At 37.9% G+C, this 19,422-nt stretch overlaps 1 protein-coding gene across 3 annotated transcripts in view; it reads right to left on the reverse strand.

Moving 5' to 3' along the window:
* Positions 1 to 14,723: 14,723 nt before the first annotated feature.
* CFAP46 (cilia and flagella associated protein 46) overlaps positions 14,724 to 19,422 on the reverse strand; it is a 78,741-nt gene continuing 74,042 nt past the window's right edge. For 2 of the 3 annotated variants that reach the window (XM_030486342.1, XM_030486343.1), the window contains 3 exons: positions 19,007 to 19,143; positions 18,424 to 18,510; positions 14,725 to 17,666 (listed from right to left, as the gene is read on the reverse strand). In XM_030486342.1, coding sequence (XP_030342202.1) covers positions 17,536 to 17,666; positions 18,424 to 18,510; positions 19,007 to 19,143 — 355 coding nt within the window. In that variant the 3' untranslated portion in view covers positions 14,725 to 17,535. Of the gene's footprint in view, positions 17,667 to 18,423; positions 18,511 to 19,006; positions 19,144 to 19,422 lie in introns of all 3 variants that reach the window. The other variant, XM_030486345.1, reaches the window with a different exon arrangement.

Genomic DNA, 19,422 nt, shown 5'->3' on the forward strand with positions numbered 1-19,422 from the left:
TCTTCTGCTTAGTTGGCAGCTTCATAAAACAAAATCTGTCCCATGTAGTGTGGGAGATATGATCATTAATGCAGTGCCAAAGCATATTTCCTTGTTACCGTCACTTAATACAAAAAACGTTGTCAGTAGGGACATTAAGCTCCTGCGGATACCGGCTTTTGAGATTCCAGGGTCCTGAGTGAAGTAAGAGTTTCTTGGCTCTGCAGTTGCAGTCAAACACCCAGCCATAAGGTGAGTCCCTTCCTCCACTGTGTGCTTCTTCCCAATCTACAGCCTGCTTGCTCCTGAAAATAACATCAGGGCAGCCCAGTGTTGCTGTGCTGGCATGTAGCACAGTAAGGATAGGAGAGTTTTACGCTGATGATGGCTCCTTGGTCAGCTGGACAAAAACATGAACTGACACAGGGCTTCAGTAATCTAATGGACAAATAATATATATCACTCAGGTGACTCAATTTCAAGCAATGGAGGTTCCGAGAGGAACGGGTCTAAGTGTTTTTCTGGTTGGTTTGGGAATTTTTACTAAAAAAACCACCAAACAACAAATCAGAAAAAGCCTGAGGCTCTGCACTTGTGTCTCTTCTTGGTGAAAATCTTAACGGGCCACTGAAATCTCCAGCAGCTGGACAAGCCATCCAGACTCTCAAGCACTATTTTAATAAAACAAGCCCTATCAAAAGCTGTTCATATCATCTCTCTGCATTCCCTCTTTGTCAAGAAAATATTCTGTGCTTGTGGCAACTTTTGAACTAAATTAATTTGGACGAGATGATTTGAACTAGATGATGTTTTAGGTGCCTTCCAACTGAACTATTCTATTAACTGAACTTTAGTACAGGAGTTAGCAGGGTATAGGAAAGTGCTTGAGGAACGGCCAGTAGCACAGCTTAGAGTTGTGAAGCTGAGCTTTGTGGGACAGAAGTTTTCCCCCATATGTGCCTGCACTGTGCAGAGCTGAGATCTGTTGCGTTCTTGAGACCATGTAGCTCCAGGTGACAACTATTATTTCTGTTTCTTAGCACTTAGAATTTTCAGAAATCAGTGTTTAGAGAATACAAATATTATGTACATGTTACGCTGGAGCATGCTGATGTCTGTATTTCCATTTGCACATTTTCACTTTTCTCTCTCCTGAGCTAGGACGTGCCTCTCCAGAAAGCATAAGCGACATCCTAGCCCAGTAGGCAAGCTGCAGCAGCCAATAGCACCACACTGCTGTGCTCCTTTGAGGAGCAGTTGTGCCTCTGCCCCTGCAGTCCTTACATTCCTGTTTCTGCCTAAGTCATATCCTCCTTACTTTTGGCTGAGCTACTGATCCTGGCATGAATCATTAACTTTTTATTATACCTTTGATATCAGAAGCAAGGAGTACAACAATGCATTTTCTGTAAATAGTGAAAAAGAACAGAATTTGCCAGCTTTCCATGGCTGTATTCCATCTCGTATATTTAATTCACACAATGACATGCAGCAATATACTTTTAGCTTTAGCAGAATATCATGCACATGCAAAGCCAAACTACGCCATGAGTGTAATAAAGACAGACTTCTGTTTTAAATAGCCTTTGGTGAACAGCGTATGGAATGTTGCTAAGACCTGGCATATCAGATTTTGAGTCCTATGTAAGATCTGTACCTTCTTGAATGGCAGGCTGTATTTAAGTGCTTTAGTATGGAAATCCATTATTTCTAGATAAGGCATTAATACAGTGTGATATTAAAACAAATGTTGCTCCACAGTGTCATAGAAGCTACACTAGCTGCATACAGTACAGGCCTTAGCAATAGAAATGTGATATGGAATGAATCATCCAGTGTTCAGTTTTACTTCAAAAAATTACAATTTCTTTACACAGAATAAAGACATTTTGTTTCTACCAGATTTTTCCCTCTCTCTTTATTTTCTAAGTTACAGTTTGAAAAACTGTAGTGCCCTGAAAAGAAATGAAGGCTACCTGAGAGATCTGTGGTCACACCTAGCGCCAGAGCAGTTCCTGGCTGAGTTGGAAGTTGAGAACCATTCCTGCAGCAAATGAGGGTGTCGGTGGATCAGGGAAAGGTAACACCAACAGACAGACAGTAAAAAGCATATCCTGAAATGCTGGTATCTTGCAAAGGCTGACTTCTTTGTGGTTCTTGTGCTCAAGAGGAGACAAAACGTGCAGCTCCCAGACAGGGGTGGAGGGACAGGCATGGGCAGTGGGGACTGCTTGGCCACCCATTCCTCTTGCGTCCCCTTGCAGCATTCACACCAGTGGACCTACAGAATAATTCAGCCCCATACGTCTGCACAGCCATAGCATTCCAGTGCCTTTTGCTTTAGCTCTGTGAAGGCAATCTAATTACTTAGGCAGCAATGACAGTAACGTGCGAGAAAGCAAGAGCTCTTCGCTCCTCCTTCCTGTCATCAGCCTTCTCGTGGAGATTTGTTTGGGTTGGGGGTCCCACGTTTGCAACCCCCACTTCTGAAGGCAGTGTGGAGCTTAATAGGGGGGGGAGGATAGCCTGCTTCAGGGAGTAGTGTACCTGACAACCAAGACAAACAGGTTATAATAGGTAAGTCTGGATACCTGCTTTAGGCAACTGCTGAATATTTCTTTCATCAAATATTCAATTTCATCATCAATTATTCAATAAGAACTTTTTTAAAAAAGATCCTTTAGAAGTGCATATGTAAAATGTGATTACTGTAAAGCTTTTCCTTAACACTCCAAGTGGTCAATTTATTTGGCCCTGTCTTCCTTCCCCTTTACCCAACCACCCATTGTTCTCATAGCATTGTTCTCATTTAGGACAAGAGGAAACGGCCTCAAGCTGCATCAGGGGAGGTTTAGATGGAGATTAGGAACAATTCCTTCCCCAAAAGGGTGCTCAGGCATTGGAACAGGCTGCCCAGGGCAGTGCTGGAGTCACCATCCCTGGAAGTGTTCCCAAACTGTATAGATGAGGCCCTCAGTGACGTGGGTTAGTGGTGGCCTTGGCAGTGCTGGGGAACTGTTGGACTGGATGATCTTGAAGGTCTTTTCCAACCTGGTTGATTCTGTGATTCTATAGCACAGCCTTGAGTCCAAAGGACCCAATTGCACTTTTTGTTTTGCATCTTAAAAAAGCATGAGACAGCTCTTCGGACCTTTTCCACAATGTGTCCTTTGATGAAGAAGTTAGGAAGAAATGATGGTTGACCATGCAAAGGGTGAAACACAGGACTGACATGAAGCTGAGCTACTGGAATTACCCACTGGAGTGAATGAGCCAAATCAATTGCCCTGATTTTTTTCTAGAATCCAAGATCCAAAGAGGGGAGTTTACAAATAACATCATGAGCTGCGTATGTGAGAATTCACTGCAAGACATCTGTGGTCTTTGTATTAATCTCACAGGATTTCATGAGGTGATGGTCTTTTACAGTACGATTTTGGCCTCAGTGGGTTTGAACCGTTACAGTGCTCAATCTTAAACCCAAACTATCAACCTCATTTTGACAGCCATGTCCTTTCATGATTCATATTCTTTACCATTAATCCTGTGGGATCTAGAGCAGAAAAGTGAATATATATATATATATATATATATCTCCTTTTTTAAATATTTTGTAAATATCATGAGAAGGTAGGGTAAGGTATTAAATTTGTATACATATTTTTGTGCTCATTAGTGTGTTAAAACAGTGAGGTAGAATCTGAAAGCAAAAATTCCTGCATTTAAGAAGACTTAGATTTTCTCTTTCAAGGATATGTTGACCTAGGTTAATCACATGTTAATGGTGCTGAATGTATTAAATCATTGAAGAATTGGCAGAAGTGTTAGTATTTAATTAAAAGCAACAGAATTATTTTATCTCCTGAGAAGGTGAGGATACATATAGATTTGTAGCACAAAATAAAGCATCAAAACTTAAGTAATGGCAAAGAAAAATAAATGCAAAATGCATGGAAAACCTTAGAAAATAGCAAGTTAAAATGAGAATTGCCACCTTATAATTGGCTATCTCATCCTCAATGCAAGTCACCCTTGGTGAAGTGGTACTGATGAGCCTTTTAGAATATTTTCACTTAGGAAAACCTGGTTTGCACCTATAAATTGAGGACATCAGTTTGTAGAGATAGCCAAAGACAGTGTCTCCAACTAACAAGAATGGAAGCACATCCAGTTAATACACTAACAGGCAGCGTGAGGTTAGCTGTAGGTCGCATTGCCATTGTGCGTGGTGGGGTGGATCGTCTGACATCAGGCTTTGAATTACTGCACTCAAAACATTAGAAGGAAGGGTATTCATAGAGAAGCTTTAGGGCAGTGCTCACATTTCAGCCACAGAGCAGACAAATAAACTTGGCTTTTTTATAAGGGAGAACTACAGCACAATAGGAACAACACAGGAATCCTTAGACTGAAAGAATGTATAGGAATACACTGAAAAGTCAGGACATTAAGCCCTGCTTCCTTTTGCCTAGTCATAAGCAAGTGCTAGAAAGAGAAGGCAAATTTTCTCCTGAAGCCCGGTTTGGGAGTCCATACTGCCCATCCACCCGCAGCGCTCCTGCCACAGCCACCCAAATACCTTCAAGGTCAGAGGTTCTAACAGACTTTTTTTTTGTTTGTGCAAACCCAATTGCCACGTGCAATTTTTTTCCAGGGAAATAGTTTTGCGACAACTTTCAGGGACTGACTCTTAGAAGAAGATTTCTTTAACATTTGTTTAGAAACTGCAGCATTTTCTGTATTTTTTGTTCATTAAAGTTGGAAGATAATAAGAAAACATGAAAAAAGAAACCTCATATTTTTCTATCCATTATTAGAGTCTTCAAATTATTGCTGTTCCCTGGATGGCGATAAAACACTGGCAGTATTCTTTTCACAGAGAAGTCTTTGTCAAGTTGTTAGTTTTCAAAATTAAAGGGAACTTTAACCACTTTCTTACTGTTTGCACTCAACTGTTCTGCTGTTTATCAGTTCACCTGACCAGGACGTAAGTAAGTGACACATAAGCTTCATCAGCTAAACCTGTGTTCCTCGTGTGAAGCTCTATCTTGAGAGTTCATGCAGAAACAGTTCACGTCCAATTCCACATGTAGCTTATGGCTTAACTACAACTGTTAAGGTTTGAATTGTACTCCTTTCACGTGAGCCTGTTTAGCACACTTTAATAGATAATATTTATGGTTGTCTTACATCATTTTGCCACCCTGTTAGACAAACACTCTGACATGCAGCATGCAAAGACATAAAAATGTGGGCTGCAACAGGGTGATATGAAAATGAGTGGTTTTGGACAAATAGAAAATTAGTATTAGAACCTAATTAGTCTTCATTTCATTTGGAGAAGGAATTAATTAGTCTTAATAGGACCACAGAGGCATCACGAATGTTTTCTTTCCATCAAGCAGAGCCTACATTGAACAAACATTAATCAATCATTCTCATAAAACACAGGGTGTCAGCAGTATTTCTCACTGTCCATAATACTGGTTTTTTTCAGGCCTTCACAAACGCCTGAAGGTATTTTCTGGTAAAGGCCAGATTTTGTTTGGTTTATTAACAGGTGCTCCCATAACTGTGGGCAAAGCCATTTTCCTCTTACCTGCTAGAAGTATACAACAAATGTTTATTTGTGAATGTTTACGAAACATTCTCCAGCATTAACGTTCCCTGTCTCTAGTGAGATGCCATCTCTCTGTCTTTGATACAAATAAGGAATAACAGAATCAGTGGGAGTTCTTACGTTAAAATACCTTCAGTAATGCTTTTCAGGAGGAGGATACTTTTTTCCTGCCTGTCAGTCAGAGAATACTGTTTGAAACGTGTGAACACCTTGATGCATTGGTGTGGTCCAACCAAACTATATTAGCCCCAATACAAAGTATTACAGAGGTCCCAGAAGTTGATTGTTAAGTCTTTGAATGTAATACAACAACAAAAAACTTAAAATTAAAGAAAGGGGGCAGGTTCTGCTTTGGTTTTGGTTTTTTTTTTTTGAGTTGCACACAGTGACTGAAAAGACACCTCTTGCTTTATGTGGTAGAAGCACAGCATGAACATCCTACCCTACGCAAAAAGTAAGTTATGCAATGGATGGTGTTAAAGGCCTTAAGATTTTCTGACTCAGAGGTGTGAACGCTGCCAAAGTCAATCTGCTCACACTTGGTTGTGAACTAATAAACAGCCTCTTGTGTCCTTCAATGTTTGTTTTGCCACCAAGACCATGCCTAGAAATCACACCACTTCTCTATGTTTTATAGCATTATCTACAGTTTGCAAAATTACCAGTGTAACACTACTCCATTCTTCTGCTTTGCAATCATTTATTACATTTTAATGATGTAACCTAGATAAAATAACTGACCTTCCTATAAATCCTCCATGACATTGGGGGTTAATTACTTTTTTGCTTAAAAGTATCAGCAATAATCCATGCATTTACTTGTTTACAATGGAAATACATGGCTTTTTTAAAAAGATATAAATTGTGGCTGCTGTAAGAGCTACTGTTGTGTTATGAGGTGATGCTGGTTCCTCTAAGGTAACAGCAAGAAAGGCACTGACACCAGGTAAGCTAAATGGTTTATTGAGTAGAAAATGGAAATTATGGAAAATTTAATAGCAACCTGAGTACCCTTCTGATGCTGGGAACCCCATTGAGAGCTCCTACAAACAGCACATACAGGTAGAGTTGTTATGGGCAGTGCATACGAAACGTCACAGTATGTGCTTAGCTTATATAGCAGGTCATTCATGATAACACATAGGTCTCTACAGCCAAAGCCTACGGTAAACTCTGCCTAGCTTCTGGCTGAAATCACTCTCTCTTAGCTACAACGTCTTCTGCAGTGGTCCACCACAGGTGCTCTGCATTTATAGTTGTACCAGCATCTTCTCTTGGGGGGAAAAATAAAATAAAATCTCTTCTTGGGGCTGTATATTCTAAGCCACAAACCCAAGTTCAGGGCTGAGCTCTGGCATGGGAAAGGGGAAAAAAAAGCTTTCAAAATCAGTTATTTCAGTAACAGATAAAATGCTGAGGTTTAAGACAGATCTTCCAGGGAAAATATACTCAAATATAGAGGAAGAGTACATTTTAAAATATTATAAGATCAACTCACCTCACCCACCCGCTGGCAGGGAAGACGGTGAGGGCTTAGCCACTGAATGATGTCTTGGTGCACTTCAAAAACTTTTAATTCTTACTCCAGCAACAGATAATCCCATTTCTCCAGGGATTCACTACTGCTTTTTGAAGATACAAATATCTTAATATGCAGATTTTGTTCCTTCTAAGCTGAGTTTCTATTGCCAAGGGCTCTGAAAGCAAAAAGGCAGCTTAGCAATCAAATCCAGTTTGATAAACACATTTCTCTGCGTTTCTGGCTTTAGCTGCAATGTTAATTCCTGCTTATCTTTGTTTCCTTTCTCTTCCAGTCAAGACTTCTTCAGGCTCAGACCAAAACCCCAAAACAAAACAATTCTGATGTTCTCCTTCAGCTTGCTCTTACCTGCAGATCTGTGACTGCACTCAGGGGAGACCTTTTCTCACAACAAATACACTTACAAAGGAGAGAGGGTTTTAATGGGATCCTGCAGCAAGATAAGGCAACTTCTCTAAGCCTAAGTAGGTCCAGCATTCACAAATGCTTTGAGTGTCCACGATATTCCTCTACCACTATTCCAACCACTTGCATTGAGGATGAGATAGCCATACCACAGATGTATAGAGGGCAGACAAATTTATTCACAGTCTAGATAGAGGAAAAAAATACATATTCATTGGCTAAAACCTTTTCTGTTTAAGTTTGACCTCAGTGAAAATGATTATCCAAGAAAACAGTCATGAACATTAACAATATTTCTCATCTCAATTATTGAGAAATATAATTTGTAAATGATTAGTGAAGAGAAGATTCTTAGAAAATTTATGATAATGTTCTTTATTATAATACTTCGTATTATAAATTGTACTATTCTTTCTTGTTATTACATTTATATTGAAACCTCTTTCCTTTTCTTTGTCACAAAGAGTTAAAATCTCTAAGAGAATTTAAGAGCCTTTCAGTAATTTGGCACATCAGTTTTAGCTCAGCTATTATGTAGCTGCATCAAGATATTAATGTAGTCATCTCTCTTTAGTCTCAATGAATTGCTATAAAAATGTCAAACAATTAGATTATATTGGCCAACATAGCCCTGTTTGATTGAGTACGGGTGTAGGCCACGTCCCTTGAATCATACTGACGAAGAAGCAGAAAGGCTTGTAGAACTCCAGTGCAAATTTATTTCAATATACTTATCATTTAGGTTTCTAATGTCAGTACTTGTAATACGAATAACCAAAAAATGCTAAAAAGGTATTTTCAGATGGAATAAAAGTCAATGTCATTCAGGACAAATACTAATGAAATCTGTTGGAAGAGAAAAAGAATAGCTGTGAAAATAGCACAGAAGCCAGTATGCTGGTACAAACATAGGCACTGCTCCATTGTACAGTTGTGACTATACCAAACCAGCAATATTAACATCTCTCTGACTTCGACGAATAGTGCTGCTTAAATTATGTCTCTACCTGGACCAGAAAATATAACACATACTTTTGTGTCAGGAAAACAACCAGAGTGTAAATACTTGATAGAGCTATCTGGTTACAAATGCCTCAGTGTCGGCTTCCATGCCATTTTGGAAGTTGGTGACTGTGGACTTCCCTTTTTCTGCATGTACAATGCAAGCACCCAGTTGCATGTGCAGCCCTGTCATGGAATGCACAGGAAGGTACAAGTCCTTACAGATGAAATACCTCTCAACCATCTGGTGCCCACACAGACCACATGTAATTAAAAGATATAACAGCTATGCTTTTATAACTTAAAAGCTGAAAACAGTTTCTGTTCCATATATGATAAAAATTCAGTACTTGGTTGAGTTGTTCACCTTTTGTTAGAACAGACACATAATAGGCAGGGCATACTGGCAGTGTATCTGCATGGCATGGTCTTCCTCAGCTGAAGAAGTCTGTTCCCACTCTACTCCAGCAAGTCTTTATCCATGTGCACCTGTGATAGTCTTTGGTCTTGAGCAGCACTGCAGGAGAAAGCACTCACCTGTGATGTTAGGTTCTAAGGTTACAGGCTGATCATCCTAAATACAAAGGCCCATTGAGGATCAGATGAAGAATGACAAGGAAGGAGCTCTAGTAACCTGAACAGTGCAAGGAGTCAAGCAAGTGGCTACTCTTGGGGCTATCAAAGGACAATCAGCCTGTTGTTGCCCCGGGGTGAAACAACCTAGATGGGTCAAGAAGAGAAAATCCCTGATCATGTGCACTGCAGACTGAAGGGGGTAATTGCCTACACAAGAATACAGGATGCAGGGAAAAACAGTTCTGGAGTTTTAAAATCTAGTATGAGATGGTTTAAGGTGTTTATGGGAATTGATGAGACTTAAGGGATGTTTAGTGGAAAGACGAAAGCTGAGGAAAAGGAGGGCTCAAGATGCATCAGGTACAGGGAGGCAGAGGGGAATGGAGCTAAAGGGGGACAATTGCACGTAAACAGGCTGCTATGTTGTATGTTGTCTGACTGAGACCTGCACCTGATTACCACAATCTATTATCTTCTCATTAATCCCACTTCTAACTATATGCTGTCTGTGTATGCTCTCTATTCTGAGAGGGCATGTGTGAACGAACATGAGTAAGCTTCTACTTGCTAAGGTAAGCTAGTGAGTAGCCAGTGAGTAGGATAAGAAATCTGAGTACCTGCAACTGGAGTAGGGCCATGGATATCCAGGGCTTGTATGTTTGCATGCTGGCAACTGGGGAGATTACATACTGCATAGACTGAGAAAGAGCAACTAAGCTTTGATCTGACTCACACGTCTGAGTTCCAGGGAGCAGCTCACCAGCAGGAATAGCTTGGAGACAGAGATCAGGCAAGAATGTGTCATGGAATACAATAGCAAGGCTCAAAATGAGGCTAAAGTGCCAGGAGAAAATATTTCCATTTACTTTTGCAAGACATAAAAGTAGTGGCTGGATGCGTAAGTATATGACAATGAGGGCACCAGTTTACATTTCTTAGACATTCTGTCTGATGCTCTAGCAGGGCACTAATGCAGGCAGGAAAAACTGAATTTGCTTCTTTCTTGAAAAATCATTTCATGACACTCTAGCTCAGGTAGTGAAGGCTGTCCACAGCTGGGAATTTGAGAAGTTTTACTGTGCTGAACATGGATAACTCTGCATGGAAAAGATGGCACCGTTCTCTCCAAACCCATTCTGAACTGTCATTGCATTATTTTTATGTGGATATCACAGATTGGGTAAGTGAGAGCTCCTACAAGAGTCAAGACATTTTGTTCTTTTTCTAATTATTAGTCAATGATGAAGACTGTGTTTTGATATTTCTTATGACTTCTAAGTAACATCGGGTCCTGATTCAATGACCATGTCTGAAATAGTTTTTCCTCTATTAAATAGTATGACAATATCGTGCTATTGCTACATGTAATTTAGCTGCTACCTCACTGTCAGGATTAACCAAATGAGATAGCCATCTATGTACCTCAGGGGCAGCACACTTCATACTTACTTATATTCTGTAAGCTACTTCAAGATTTACAAGTCCAGATAAATTCTGAGGACATGGCAGAACTGCAAATATTTTCGGAAACCCATTCTTTTCTTCCAACAGAAACTCCTAGTTAATTCTCTGACAGCGCAGTGACAGAGAATTAATAAGTACCTGTCACGTCGGTAGAATAGACTGTTCTGGCTGCTCCAAGAATGCTGAGAACTTCACCAGACAAGCTCATCAATACTAGAACGAGGGCAGGATATCTGCTCTGAGCAGACTAAATGTTTGCATCACAAACTTTCTTCTCCCTGCATTCCTCTTCTCTTCCAGCTCTATCTGCAATTCCATTGTCACCATCCTCTCATCAAGTTCACTTTGTACTTACGAGATTGTTCTCCATGCCGTTCATAGCAGTCTTCCAAATTACCACTTCCAGCCTACAATATATGAAACCCCTTTCCTCTACTGACTGATTGTGTTCATGCCTTCGTTGTGCTAATCAAAACAACGTGTGAGCAGTGATGTCTCACTTAAAATCTTGGCATTAAACAGAAAAAGACAACAGAGAATAGCAGTGTGGACACTGTCATTGTGATAGGATTAGTAAGTATGATCTAGTACCCAGTAGTCAGTCAGAGAGTAACACACCCATAATATATAATGTTTTCATAAGGAAGCTAGTACAGTTTATGATCGTCCAGGGAAACTACCAGCTGCACATTTGCTGTAACTGTCCCTGCAGTGCAGCTACTCTGGAATTCTTTCACAATTGATGTCCTTGTGCAAAATTAAGAAAAAAAAAAAAAAGGAATTTTAGACAATAATGGACCTAATTCAGTTTTCTTCAGTGTTCTTGGCTGTAGCTTATCTCAGTGTACCTGTAGCAAGGAAAAGTTATGATGTCAATTATGTCAACTCTTGAATTATTGAATATGTCTACAGTAGGCTCATAAAAATGGTCTGAACCCTTCATTCTGATAAGAAACTTGTCTTGTGACAGCAACTTTACTTCCCTTAAAAAAAAAAATTCACTGAGGGAAATACAGAACATTATAAAAATATTTTCAGATGTATGTTCAGAAAATAAACACAATTTCCTCATTAGTGCAGCTCCATTGGAGATTCCTGGAAAAGCTGTTCATCTTTGTAGATAGCTAGTTTCTCCTAACAATGTAAACGTGTAGTATGAGACCATCAAGAAAAGCGGTAGGTCACAAACATTCAGTTACAGGAAAGAAGGGAGTACTGGAGCTCCATAGGGATCTCACTTTCAGTTTCACCTTGCCAATTTTCACCCTCTTCTGCCATCATGTGTCAGGCTGAAGCATTATATGAAATAAAGGAAAAATAAATTACAGTAGTAATTTGATGATAAAGAAATATTTCCCTAAATATTTCTGATACTAATGGACGATACCACCAAACTGAAAAGCTAAGTGAAAAGAGAGGGATGTTGTGTTTGAAAATTTTCAGAAAGGTATCCAAATGTACCTAATTTCTATTAACAACATCTTCATTTGCTGATAGTGAAAGAAAACATTAAGGCTTAAGATTATTATTATTGAAGATTATTTCCCTTTTCATTTATTGTATCTTCTTAGCCTAAGACACTGGTCTTTATTTCTGAAAGGTGTCTTTATGTTGTTGGCTTCAACTATATTGAACTTAACACTGACTTACTATACATATACTCTCCTAGCAGTGGAAGAATACATTCCACAGTAGATCTTCTACTCTGATTACAATGTTTATTTTCATATTTTTAAAAATATACACATAGATAATAACAGATAACAACATTCAGATTTCAGGGAATATTTTAAGTAAGTGGTATTTTACATACCAGCAACACTGTTTGTTAGCATATCATATGTCATTTTTGTGAAAATGGGATCAAAAATTATTCCTTATACCTTATACCTTATACCTTATACCTTATTCCTTATACCATAAGTCTTAGGCAACCCTCTGGAGACCTGTGATTTGTTGTTTTCTCTCTTCTTTTACTTCAATGAAGACTTGTGACTACTGCTTTTGAAAATGGTACCTACTAGGTTTGCAAAAGACCACCCACATTCTGCTCTCTCTGGCACAGAAATACTTTATCTACTCATTACCTGAGTAATTATTTGGGACTTCCAGTCTGGTAAATATTTCAGGGCACATAAATGTGCCTTCGGTTTTAACTTGCCCACATGCTTAAAATCCATGCTAGTAACTGTTACTATACCTACATAAAGACACTTCAGTTGGAGGCATGAATTAATACCTGAGAGGTACTTTTAAAAGCTCTTCCTTGTGGCTTTACAGCCATTGAGCTGGTCTTTCATTTACAACATGCAGGGATTTGTATTCATACGAGGTGGTTGGCTCCCCTCTGACATCCTATTCCTGGATGGCTTTCAGGTCAGACAGGGTGCGAAAGCAGAGGTCAGAAGGCTTAGCAGGTTGTAACATCGTTAAATTAGCGTTCAAACTCAGACGAATGGCCTTAAATATTCATGGGAATGTATCTTTACAACAATCTCAAATCTGTTCTAATTTCCCTGCCTACAAATACCCACAGGGATCAGCTGCTAACTGCTGGCATCCACTTTACCACATCCCTTTGTAAAGTGGGCTGAAAGACTTACTGAGAGGATAGCTACCCTAGCTGTGGAGAGAGGAGCACGTGCAAAGAGAAATCCTGGAATTATGGCTTATGGCACTTGAATTTTAGAGCAGTTACACTCGGGACTAATGACAGAGCTTCTCTTTTGGGTTTTTTTCCTTTTTTGTTTGATCATTTTGCAGCAAACTCGCGCGGTTCTTCCCTGCAGTCCATTCTGAACTACACACTTCTCTTGGACAGCTACCTCCTACTCAAATTATGTTCTTGTCCTAGAATATTATCAATAAATTCACCATGATTCTTCTCACATTTTTTAGATCACATACATTTTAGCTGACCAATTCTTTTCATGCTCAAATATATTACAAAATGTCATTTCTGTTATAAAAGCTAATTGATAATGTGATTTGTTATGTTGCTGAGACATAATTCAGAAAGTTATTTTAAAGCCGTTGATGCATGGAACAGCAGTAACTCTTTAATATTTCTTGTATGAATGGATACAGCACAAGGGAACGATGTGGTGCCATGTAGATGAAATATTTTCAGAAGCTTTTATTCTTGTTGTTTGGGCTCGTGCCAATGTCTTTCTAGTAGAGAGCTCATATGTCCTAAGCTATATCTACTGTAATTTATTCCTTGGTCATTAGTTAGTAGGATTTTTTTCCTCCAAGTTGCTGAACAATATATAATACTTTGAAAATTAGGAGCTCACAGTCAAATAAGTGGAGAACATTCTATACAATACTCCTCCAAAAATCAGAAAACTCTTTTTTATTTAGTATTTTTTTTTATTATTATCTTGCTTAACATAATAAAAAGAATTTCTTACTCTCGTGAGATCTGGCTGGAGTACTGCATCCAGTTCAGAGGCCCCAGTATAAGAAACACATGGACCTGCTAGAACAGGGGGGAGGGTGAGAGCGGTTTTGTTAATTTGGTTTTGTTTTGTTTTGATTTCAAACCTTGACCTGAACAGACACAACATTTACGCAGATCTTTGCACAGTCTGTTGGAGACCTGGAATGTTTTTCATTCCATGAGCACAGAAGACATCTGAGAAACTTCCTATTTTCTCTCTCCTAATTCTAGACCCCACATGAGTAGGTGCTGCCTTTTAATTCTCAGCTGGTGGCCAAATGACTCAATAATAAATGGAAACTTTTCAATTTCGTCGGTGAATATGCTCTGAACTATCTATCTGTCATGTCCCATTTCTTGGAACAGAGTTGTTTGACCCTAAAATTCTTAAGTGAGAACTATTGCATTTCTGCAAAAGCTTCTAAATTGTGGAAAATGTTTGTGTGTGTCACAAAGATGTAAATTTAGGTCTTATTTAGCTTCTTAAACACAGAGACTCATTAGGCATATTACAGTGCATTTATCATTAACTAAGTGGAGTCTTTTTATGTTTCCTAATTAAAACTATTTTTTTCCTCACAGAGAAGTCCTACTGGCTAAACTTTCAATCACAATCTGAGGAATATCAGAAAAAAAATAAACTTTTAGTTCTTTATTCAAATCAGGTTCTGAAACAGAATTTTTCTGCAGCATTCCTTTTCAATCTTCCTTTGCTCAGTTCATTCATAATTACTGTCTTTAACAGATAAACATACTGAACTCTAAAACTGCACCAGCTGAGCTGCTGAATCCTTTCTCTGTATGAGCAGTGGGTTCTTCTCCTCTATTAAATTGTCATTGTAAATTTAAAAGAAATATAAAATATATTAATTCTTCCATGCTCCTCTTCTTTTGAAATCATTCCAAATTCTACTATATATCTTTTCCTGAAGTGACTCTTTACGTTTGTATGATCATGTCACTGCCCATTGCTACAAACATGTAATAGAAGATACTATTTCTGGTACTAATTCCTGAAGGAATGAACTAGATGTCTTCTTATGTCACAGAATGCATATCCACTGTCACCTAAAGTACAGTTTATCATCTACTCATGTAGTCCTACTACTATTAATGATTTTACTGACTGGTGTTTAGCACAGTAATACAGAGAATACTCTCCTAATACCCCAGGCTATTTGGTTATGACCACACTTCATGGCCCTAAGTCAATTATTTTTCATTGACTCAGAAATGCCAATCAATCAGACATATGTGATTATGCATGCCATCCACTTTTACTATACCCACCCAGTATACATTGCCTATTTGCAGGTATTCTGCCACAGTTTCTCTGATTAGTATTTCCAATATCTTAGTTGCAACAAGTAAAGCTTACAGGCCTGAAGTTTCCTGGATAAGGCCATTACTCTTTATCAATGCTTTCTGACCAACCAGTGCCATCAGACTGTAAAGAAATTTTTGGTCATACTCATTCATCTTTCTGACAGAGGTTGTTGCAATGTAGTTAGGGCTAAAGAATCTAATACAAATGGGAATATTTTTGGAGAAAAATGCTTTGGTAGATTAAGTTATTTCCATCAGTTTCAGAAAGAAAACCACAGTAGTAAACTATTGAATAAGCCCATTGTACCTGGGTACCAGTGGTTTTTCTAACCTTTACAATCTTGCAGTTTTTATCCTGGATTGTTCTCATAGAACAACACTGTCATTTCTAAAGCACAAAAACTTTTCTGACTTTATTATTTTAGAAATCTCTTATTTCAAGAGGATGGAAGTTAGTACAAATAATGAAAACTGTTATGTAGCAAGGCAGACAGGGCTTCATGATTCCTCTTGAATACACTGGTTTTTAAAGCCTTTTACGTTACAGAAAAAGAGACAGCACTAGAAAGATGACATTCCAGGTAACAAATGCAATGAACAGCAAAGAAATACAATTTCATAGCAATTAATGTGTTGGAGAATAATGCGGAAATTAATCTAGGAAATAATTAAAACATTAACAATATAGTGGACATTTGCAATACCAAACAAGTGTGGACATTTGCTTCATTCAAGAGAAATTGCTTCTTCAAACTCAGAAATACTTGAGCATCCCAAATACCATGCCTGGGAATTTAAAAAAGCAGCTGTGTAATAGTGATGCATTAAAAAGGTACCTGGGAAGATCTAAACAGAAACAAACAAATAAATGTGAGAGTGTGGGGAAAGGGACTCATGTCAATACCTGGTGAAACATGGCAAGTTCCAGACTTGAAAATATCTTACACTGAATCCTTAATTTTCAGGCTGGATAACTTAAGTAGAGTCTAAGATCCCTTCTTTACTTAATTTGTATTGTTACTGAATGCCCAGACAAAAATGCTATAAAAAAATACATATGTCCTATGTCTAAATAAAGAAGAAAATTACATATGAAGGGAATAAAAATAATGCATGTTATGGAACACAGTTTGACAGAGCAGTTCATATAAGGTTATCTAATTATATTGTAAGAGCACACGGGAAGGAAGCACAAATTCTTATTCGACTGTGTGAATAAAAGAAAGTATTTTGCATGTCACGTTTTTGTAATTATGGTCTAATAGGCGTATAACTCTTATCAGGTTTTAATTAACTATAGCATAGCAGGTAGCCAAGAACACTATCTTTTCAGTGCCATTTTAATGATCTATCAGGCACACAAAAAAAGTGTATCACAGGAAACAGACATCACCATTTTATTGGGGGAAAAAAAAGGAGACTCTTAAAATGGTTTTAGTTGCAATAATGATCAAAACTTCGTATTTTCTGTAAGTGCTAAATTATTTTACTTCTATTTCTACCGTTATCATTACAAATACAGCTTTAAAGTACGTATTTTAAAAATTCATTGCTGATTAACAGAGCACGTTACAAAATCTATACACATAGTAACCTTATTTGGGATTTTGGAATAATTTAATATATCTTCATATGTTATTCAGGAAAACTATAGGGAACTAAAGAAGGCAAAACTTATTAAACATTTTATTTAATACTACATTGTTTTCTAATTAACCTGCAACTACTGCTATATAAGAAGTTAAAAAATCAATTCAAGCAAAATTATGTTAGTTGGTACATTTTTAAGCTATGCTCCTGTTAAATCTTCTGTGTAAGAACAAAATACATCAAAGTTTTTCTAAATTCCACTCATGCATCAATGCCCAAAAATACCTGCCTAATTTCCTTTAAAATGTGTTGGTACTCACCAAATTCTCTTAGGAATTCACTTAGTTCAGAAAACCTTAGAGTACTGACTGAAATCTCTAAAATGTATGTATTTGATATTTTCCTGACACTTCTTCTAATATCAAACTGTTTACATCTGAAATTGAAATCAGTCTATCAGCAAAACGTATATTTTCTTAAGCTCACCCCTCCTTAGGCCATATAAAATAAAGCATCTACTACACCTTCAAATGCCAAGTTTTCCCTGTGTAAAGTGTGGTGGCATTCCCAGCATGAAAAGTCTGACACAAATTACATAATAATTATATTGGGTAAACCATATAGCACACAATTAAAAAAGGATGGATGAGTTGCAGGAAGACTTGAGGAAGTGGTCTGTTCTTCTGCTTTGTCTCTAGGAGAGCTGTGAGTATCCACTTCCACTATAAAAATATTTAAAAAATATTATTTATGAATACAACTGAATAGAAGTGATTTATCACTTCTTCTCTTTCATTAATATTTGTGTCTCTCTTACATTCTTTTTATAATATTAATAACTCCACTATATCCAGCAAGCATTTTCTGAAAAAAAACATAAAACTAGGCAACATTTCTGACCCGAGCTCTCTCCCTCTTCAATTCTATGGCAGTGTAAGTTATAACTAAAATTTATTGTATTTACCCTTGAGGTAAGTCCCATACAATGAAAAATAGCTATATAATTTTATGAACAGTATATTAAAAGTTGTTTTATTCAAAAATCTTTCTCCCCTCTCCAACAAGATGCCAGGTGGAATTTCACATATACAGCGTGCCCTTTACGATGCAGACTGCCTAGTCACTGCAGGTTCAACTGATCTTTTTGCAGTCTGTAATCCACACCATTTATATTCTTCATGTCATGCTCCTGAGGTAACTTTTCAGTCACACCATTTCATTTTATAACAGTTCAGTGGAGTGTAAATTTTAGCTTTTGGTCAGCTATGACAAAGACTCTTTCCAAATTTTATATATGTAAGATACAGAGACTCCAATTAGAACACTGTATCAGTGGTCTTCCCAGCCACAATTCCTGTAAGAAGTGTCAGGAGACATTGCCATAGCTCATCTGAAAAATTTCACTTATATCACTGAACTACCCATAGAGCTAGTTAACATGCACAGGCAGTCTTCTGTACTAAACTTTTTAATTCTTACTTTCAACGGAGTCTCTTTCCCTGTGAATCTTCCTCTTTTGAAGACTATGGACTGCCTGTCCAGTTGTTCTAGCAATGCTCAACAAATCTGGAAAAAAAAAAAGGTATAGTTTCTGTGAGTTTTCGATTAAAGTTTTGAAGACACGAAAATACCAACCATAGAGCCTGGTGTCTTCACATTTAAAACTTGATGAAAAAGGATGCCTTTACAGGCTTAGTTATCTATCTCTGAAGATATGAGTTATTTCTAGATTTTGTTTTCCCCACAGTTTATGTAACTACAGGTTGCAAAGTCCTAGGGCACTGCTCCTCACCACAGAAATCCTATTCTTACCATATGACCACAAACAAATTCCCCACTAAAACTATTCAAGTAGGTTACTGTTCTGTTTGAAAGATCAGCCTGTCAAGAACATGGTGGCTCCTGCATGCGGATTATCTCCTATGGAAACTCCAGACAAAATTTGGTGAGGAGCAAAGAAAAAGGAGAGATGGGAGACGAGTAGATACACAGCTCCATGAGTGCATACATACAAATGTCCAAAATAACATACCTGCAAATGGAGCCGAATACAAATACTTACTCTCAGACAATATCTCTAGCCTTTCTGCATTCTCTTGCAAGGTAGTGTACCACTGATTGGCTATTATAGAACGAACACCACTAAGGCTCAGAAGCATGGCTGACTCTGTTGGTCTCTCTATCGCAATATGTAGACAACTAAAGAAAAAAAGTCTGAGATTATTAAACTAAAAATGGACGTAATATATCAATAAATATAACTACATGTACAATGCTTTTTTAATAGAAGGGGAAAGGGCATGACACTGCATTTTTTTGTATGCTGAGCAAAAGTCTTTTCTAATATTCATACAGCACCTTAAATTTAATACAAAATATTCAGGTAACTTCCACCTATATCTTTTCATGATGCCGTTTCACCTTGTGATTGTCCCTGTCATGTTACTGTTCTGGACTACTTTTGGTCTAGGAAATGGC

The sequence above is a fragment of the Strigops habroptila genome, chromosome 5, assembly GCF_004027225.2.
Source record: "Strigops habroptila isolate Jane chromosome 5, bStrHab1.2.pri, whole genome shotgun sequence".
In the NCBI taxonomy this organism is placed as follows: domain Eukaryota; kingdom Metazoa; phylum Chordata; class Aves; order Psittaciformes; family Psittacidae; genus Strigops; species Strigops habroptila.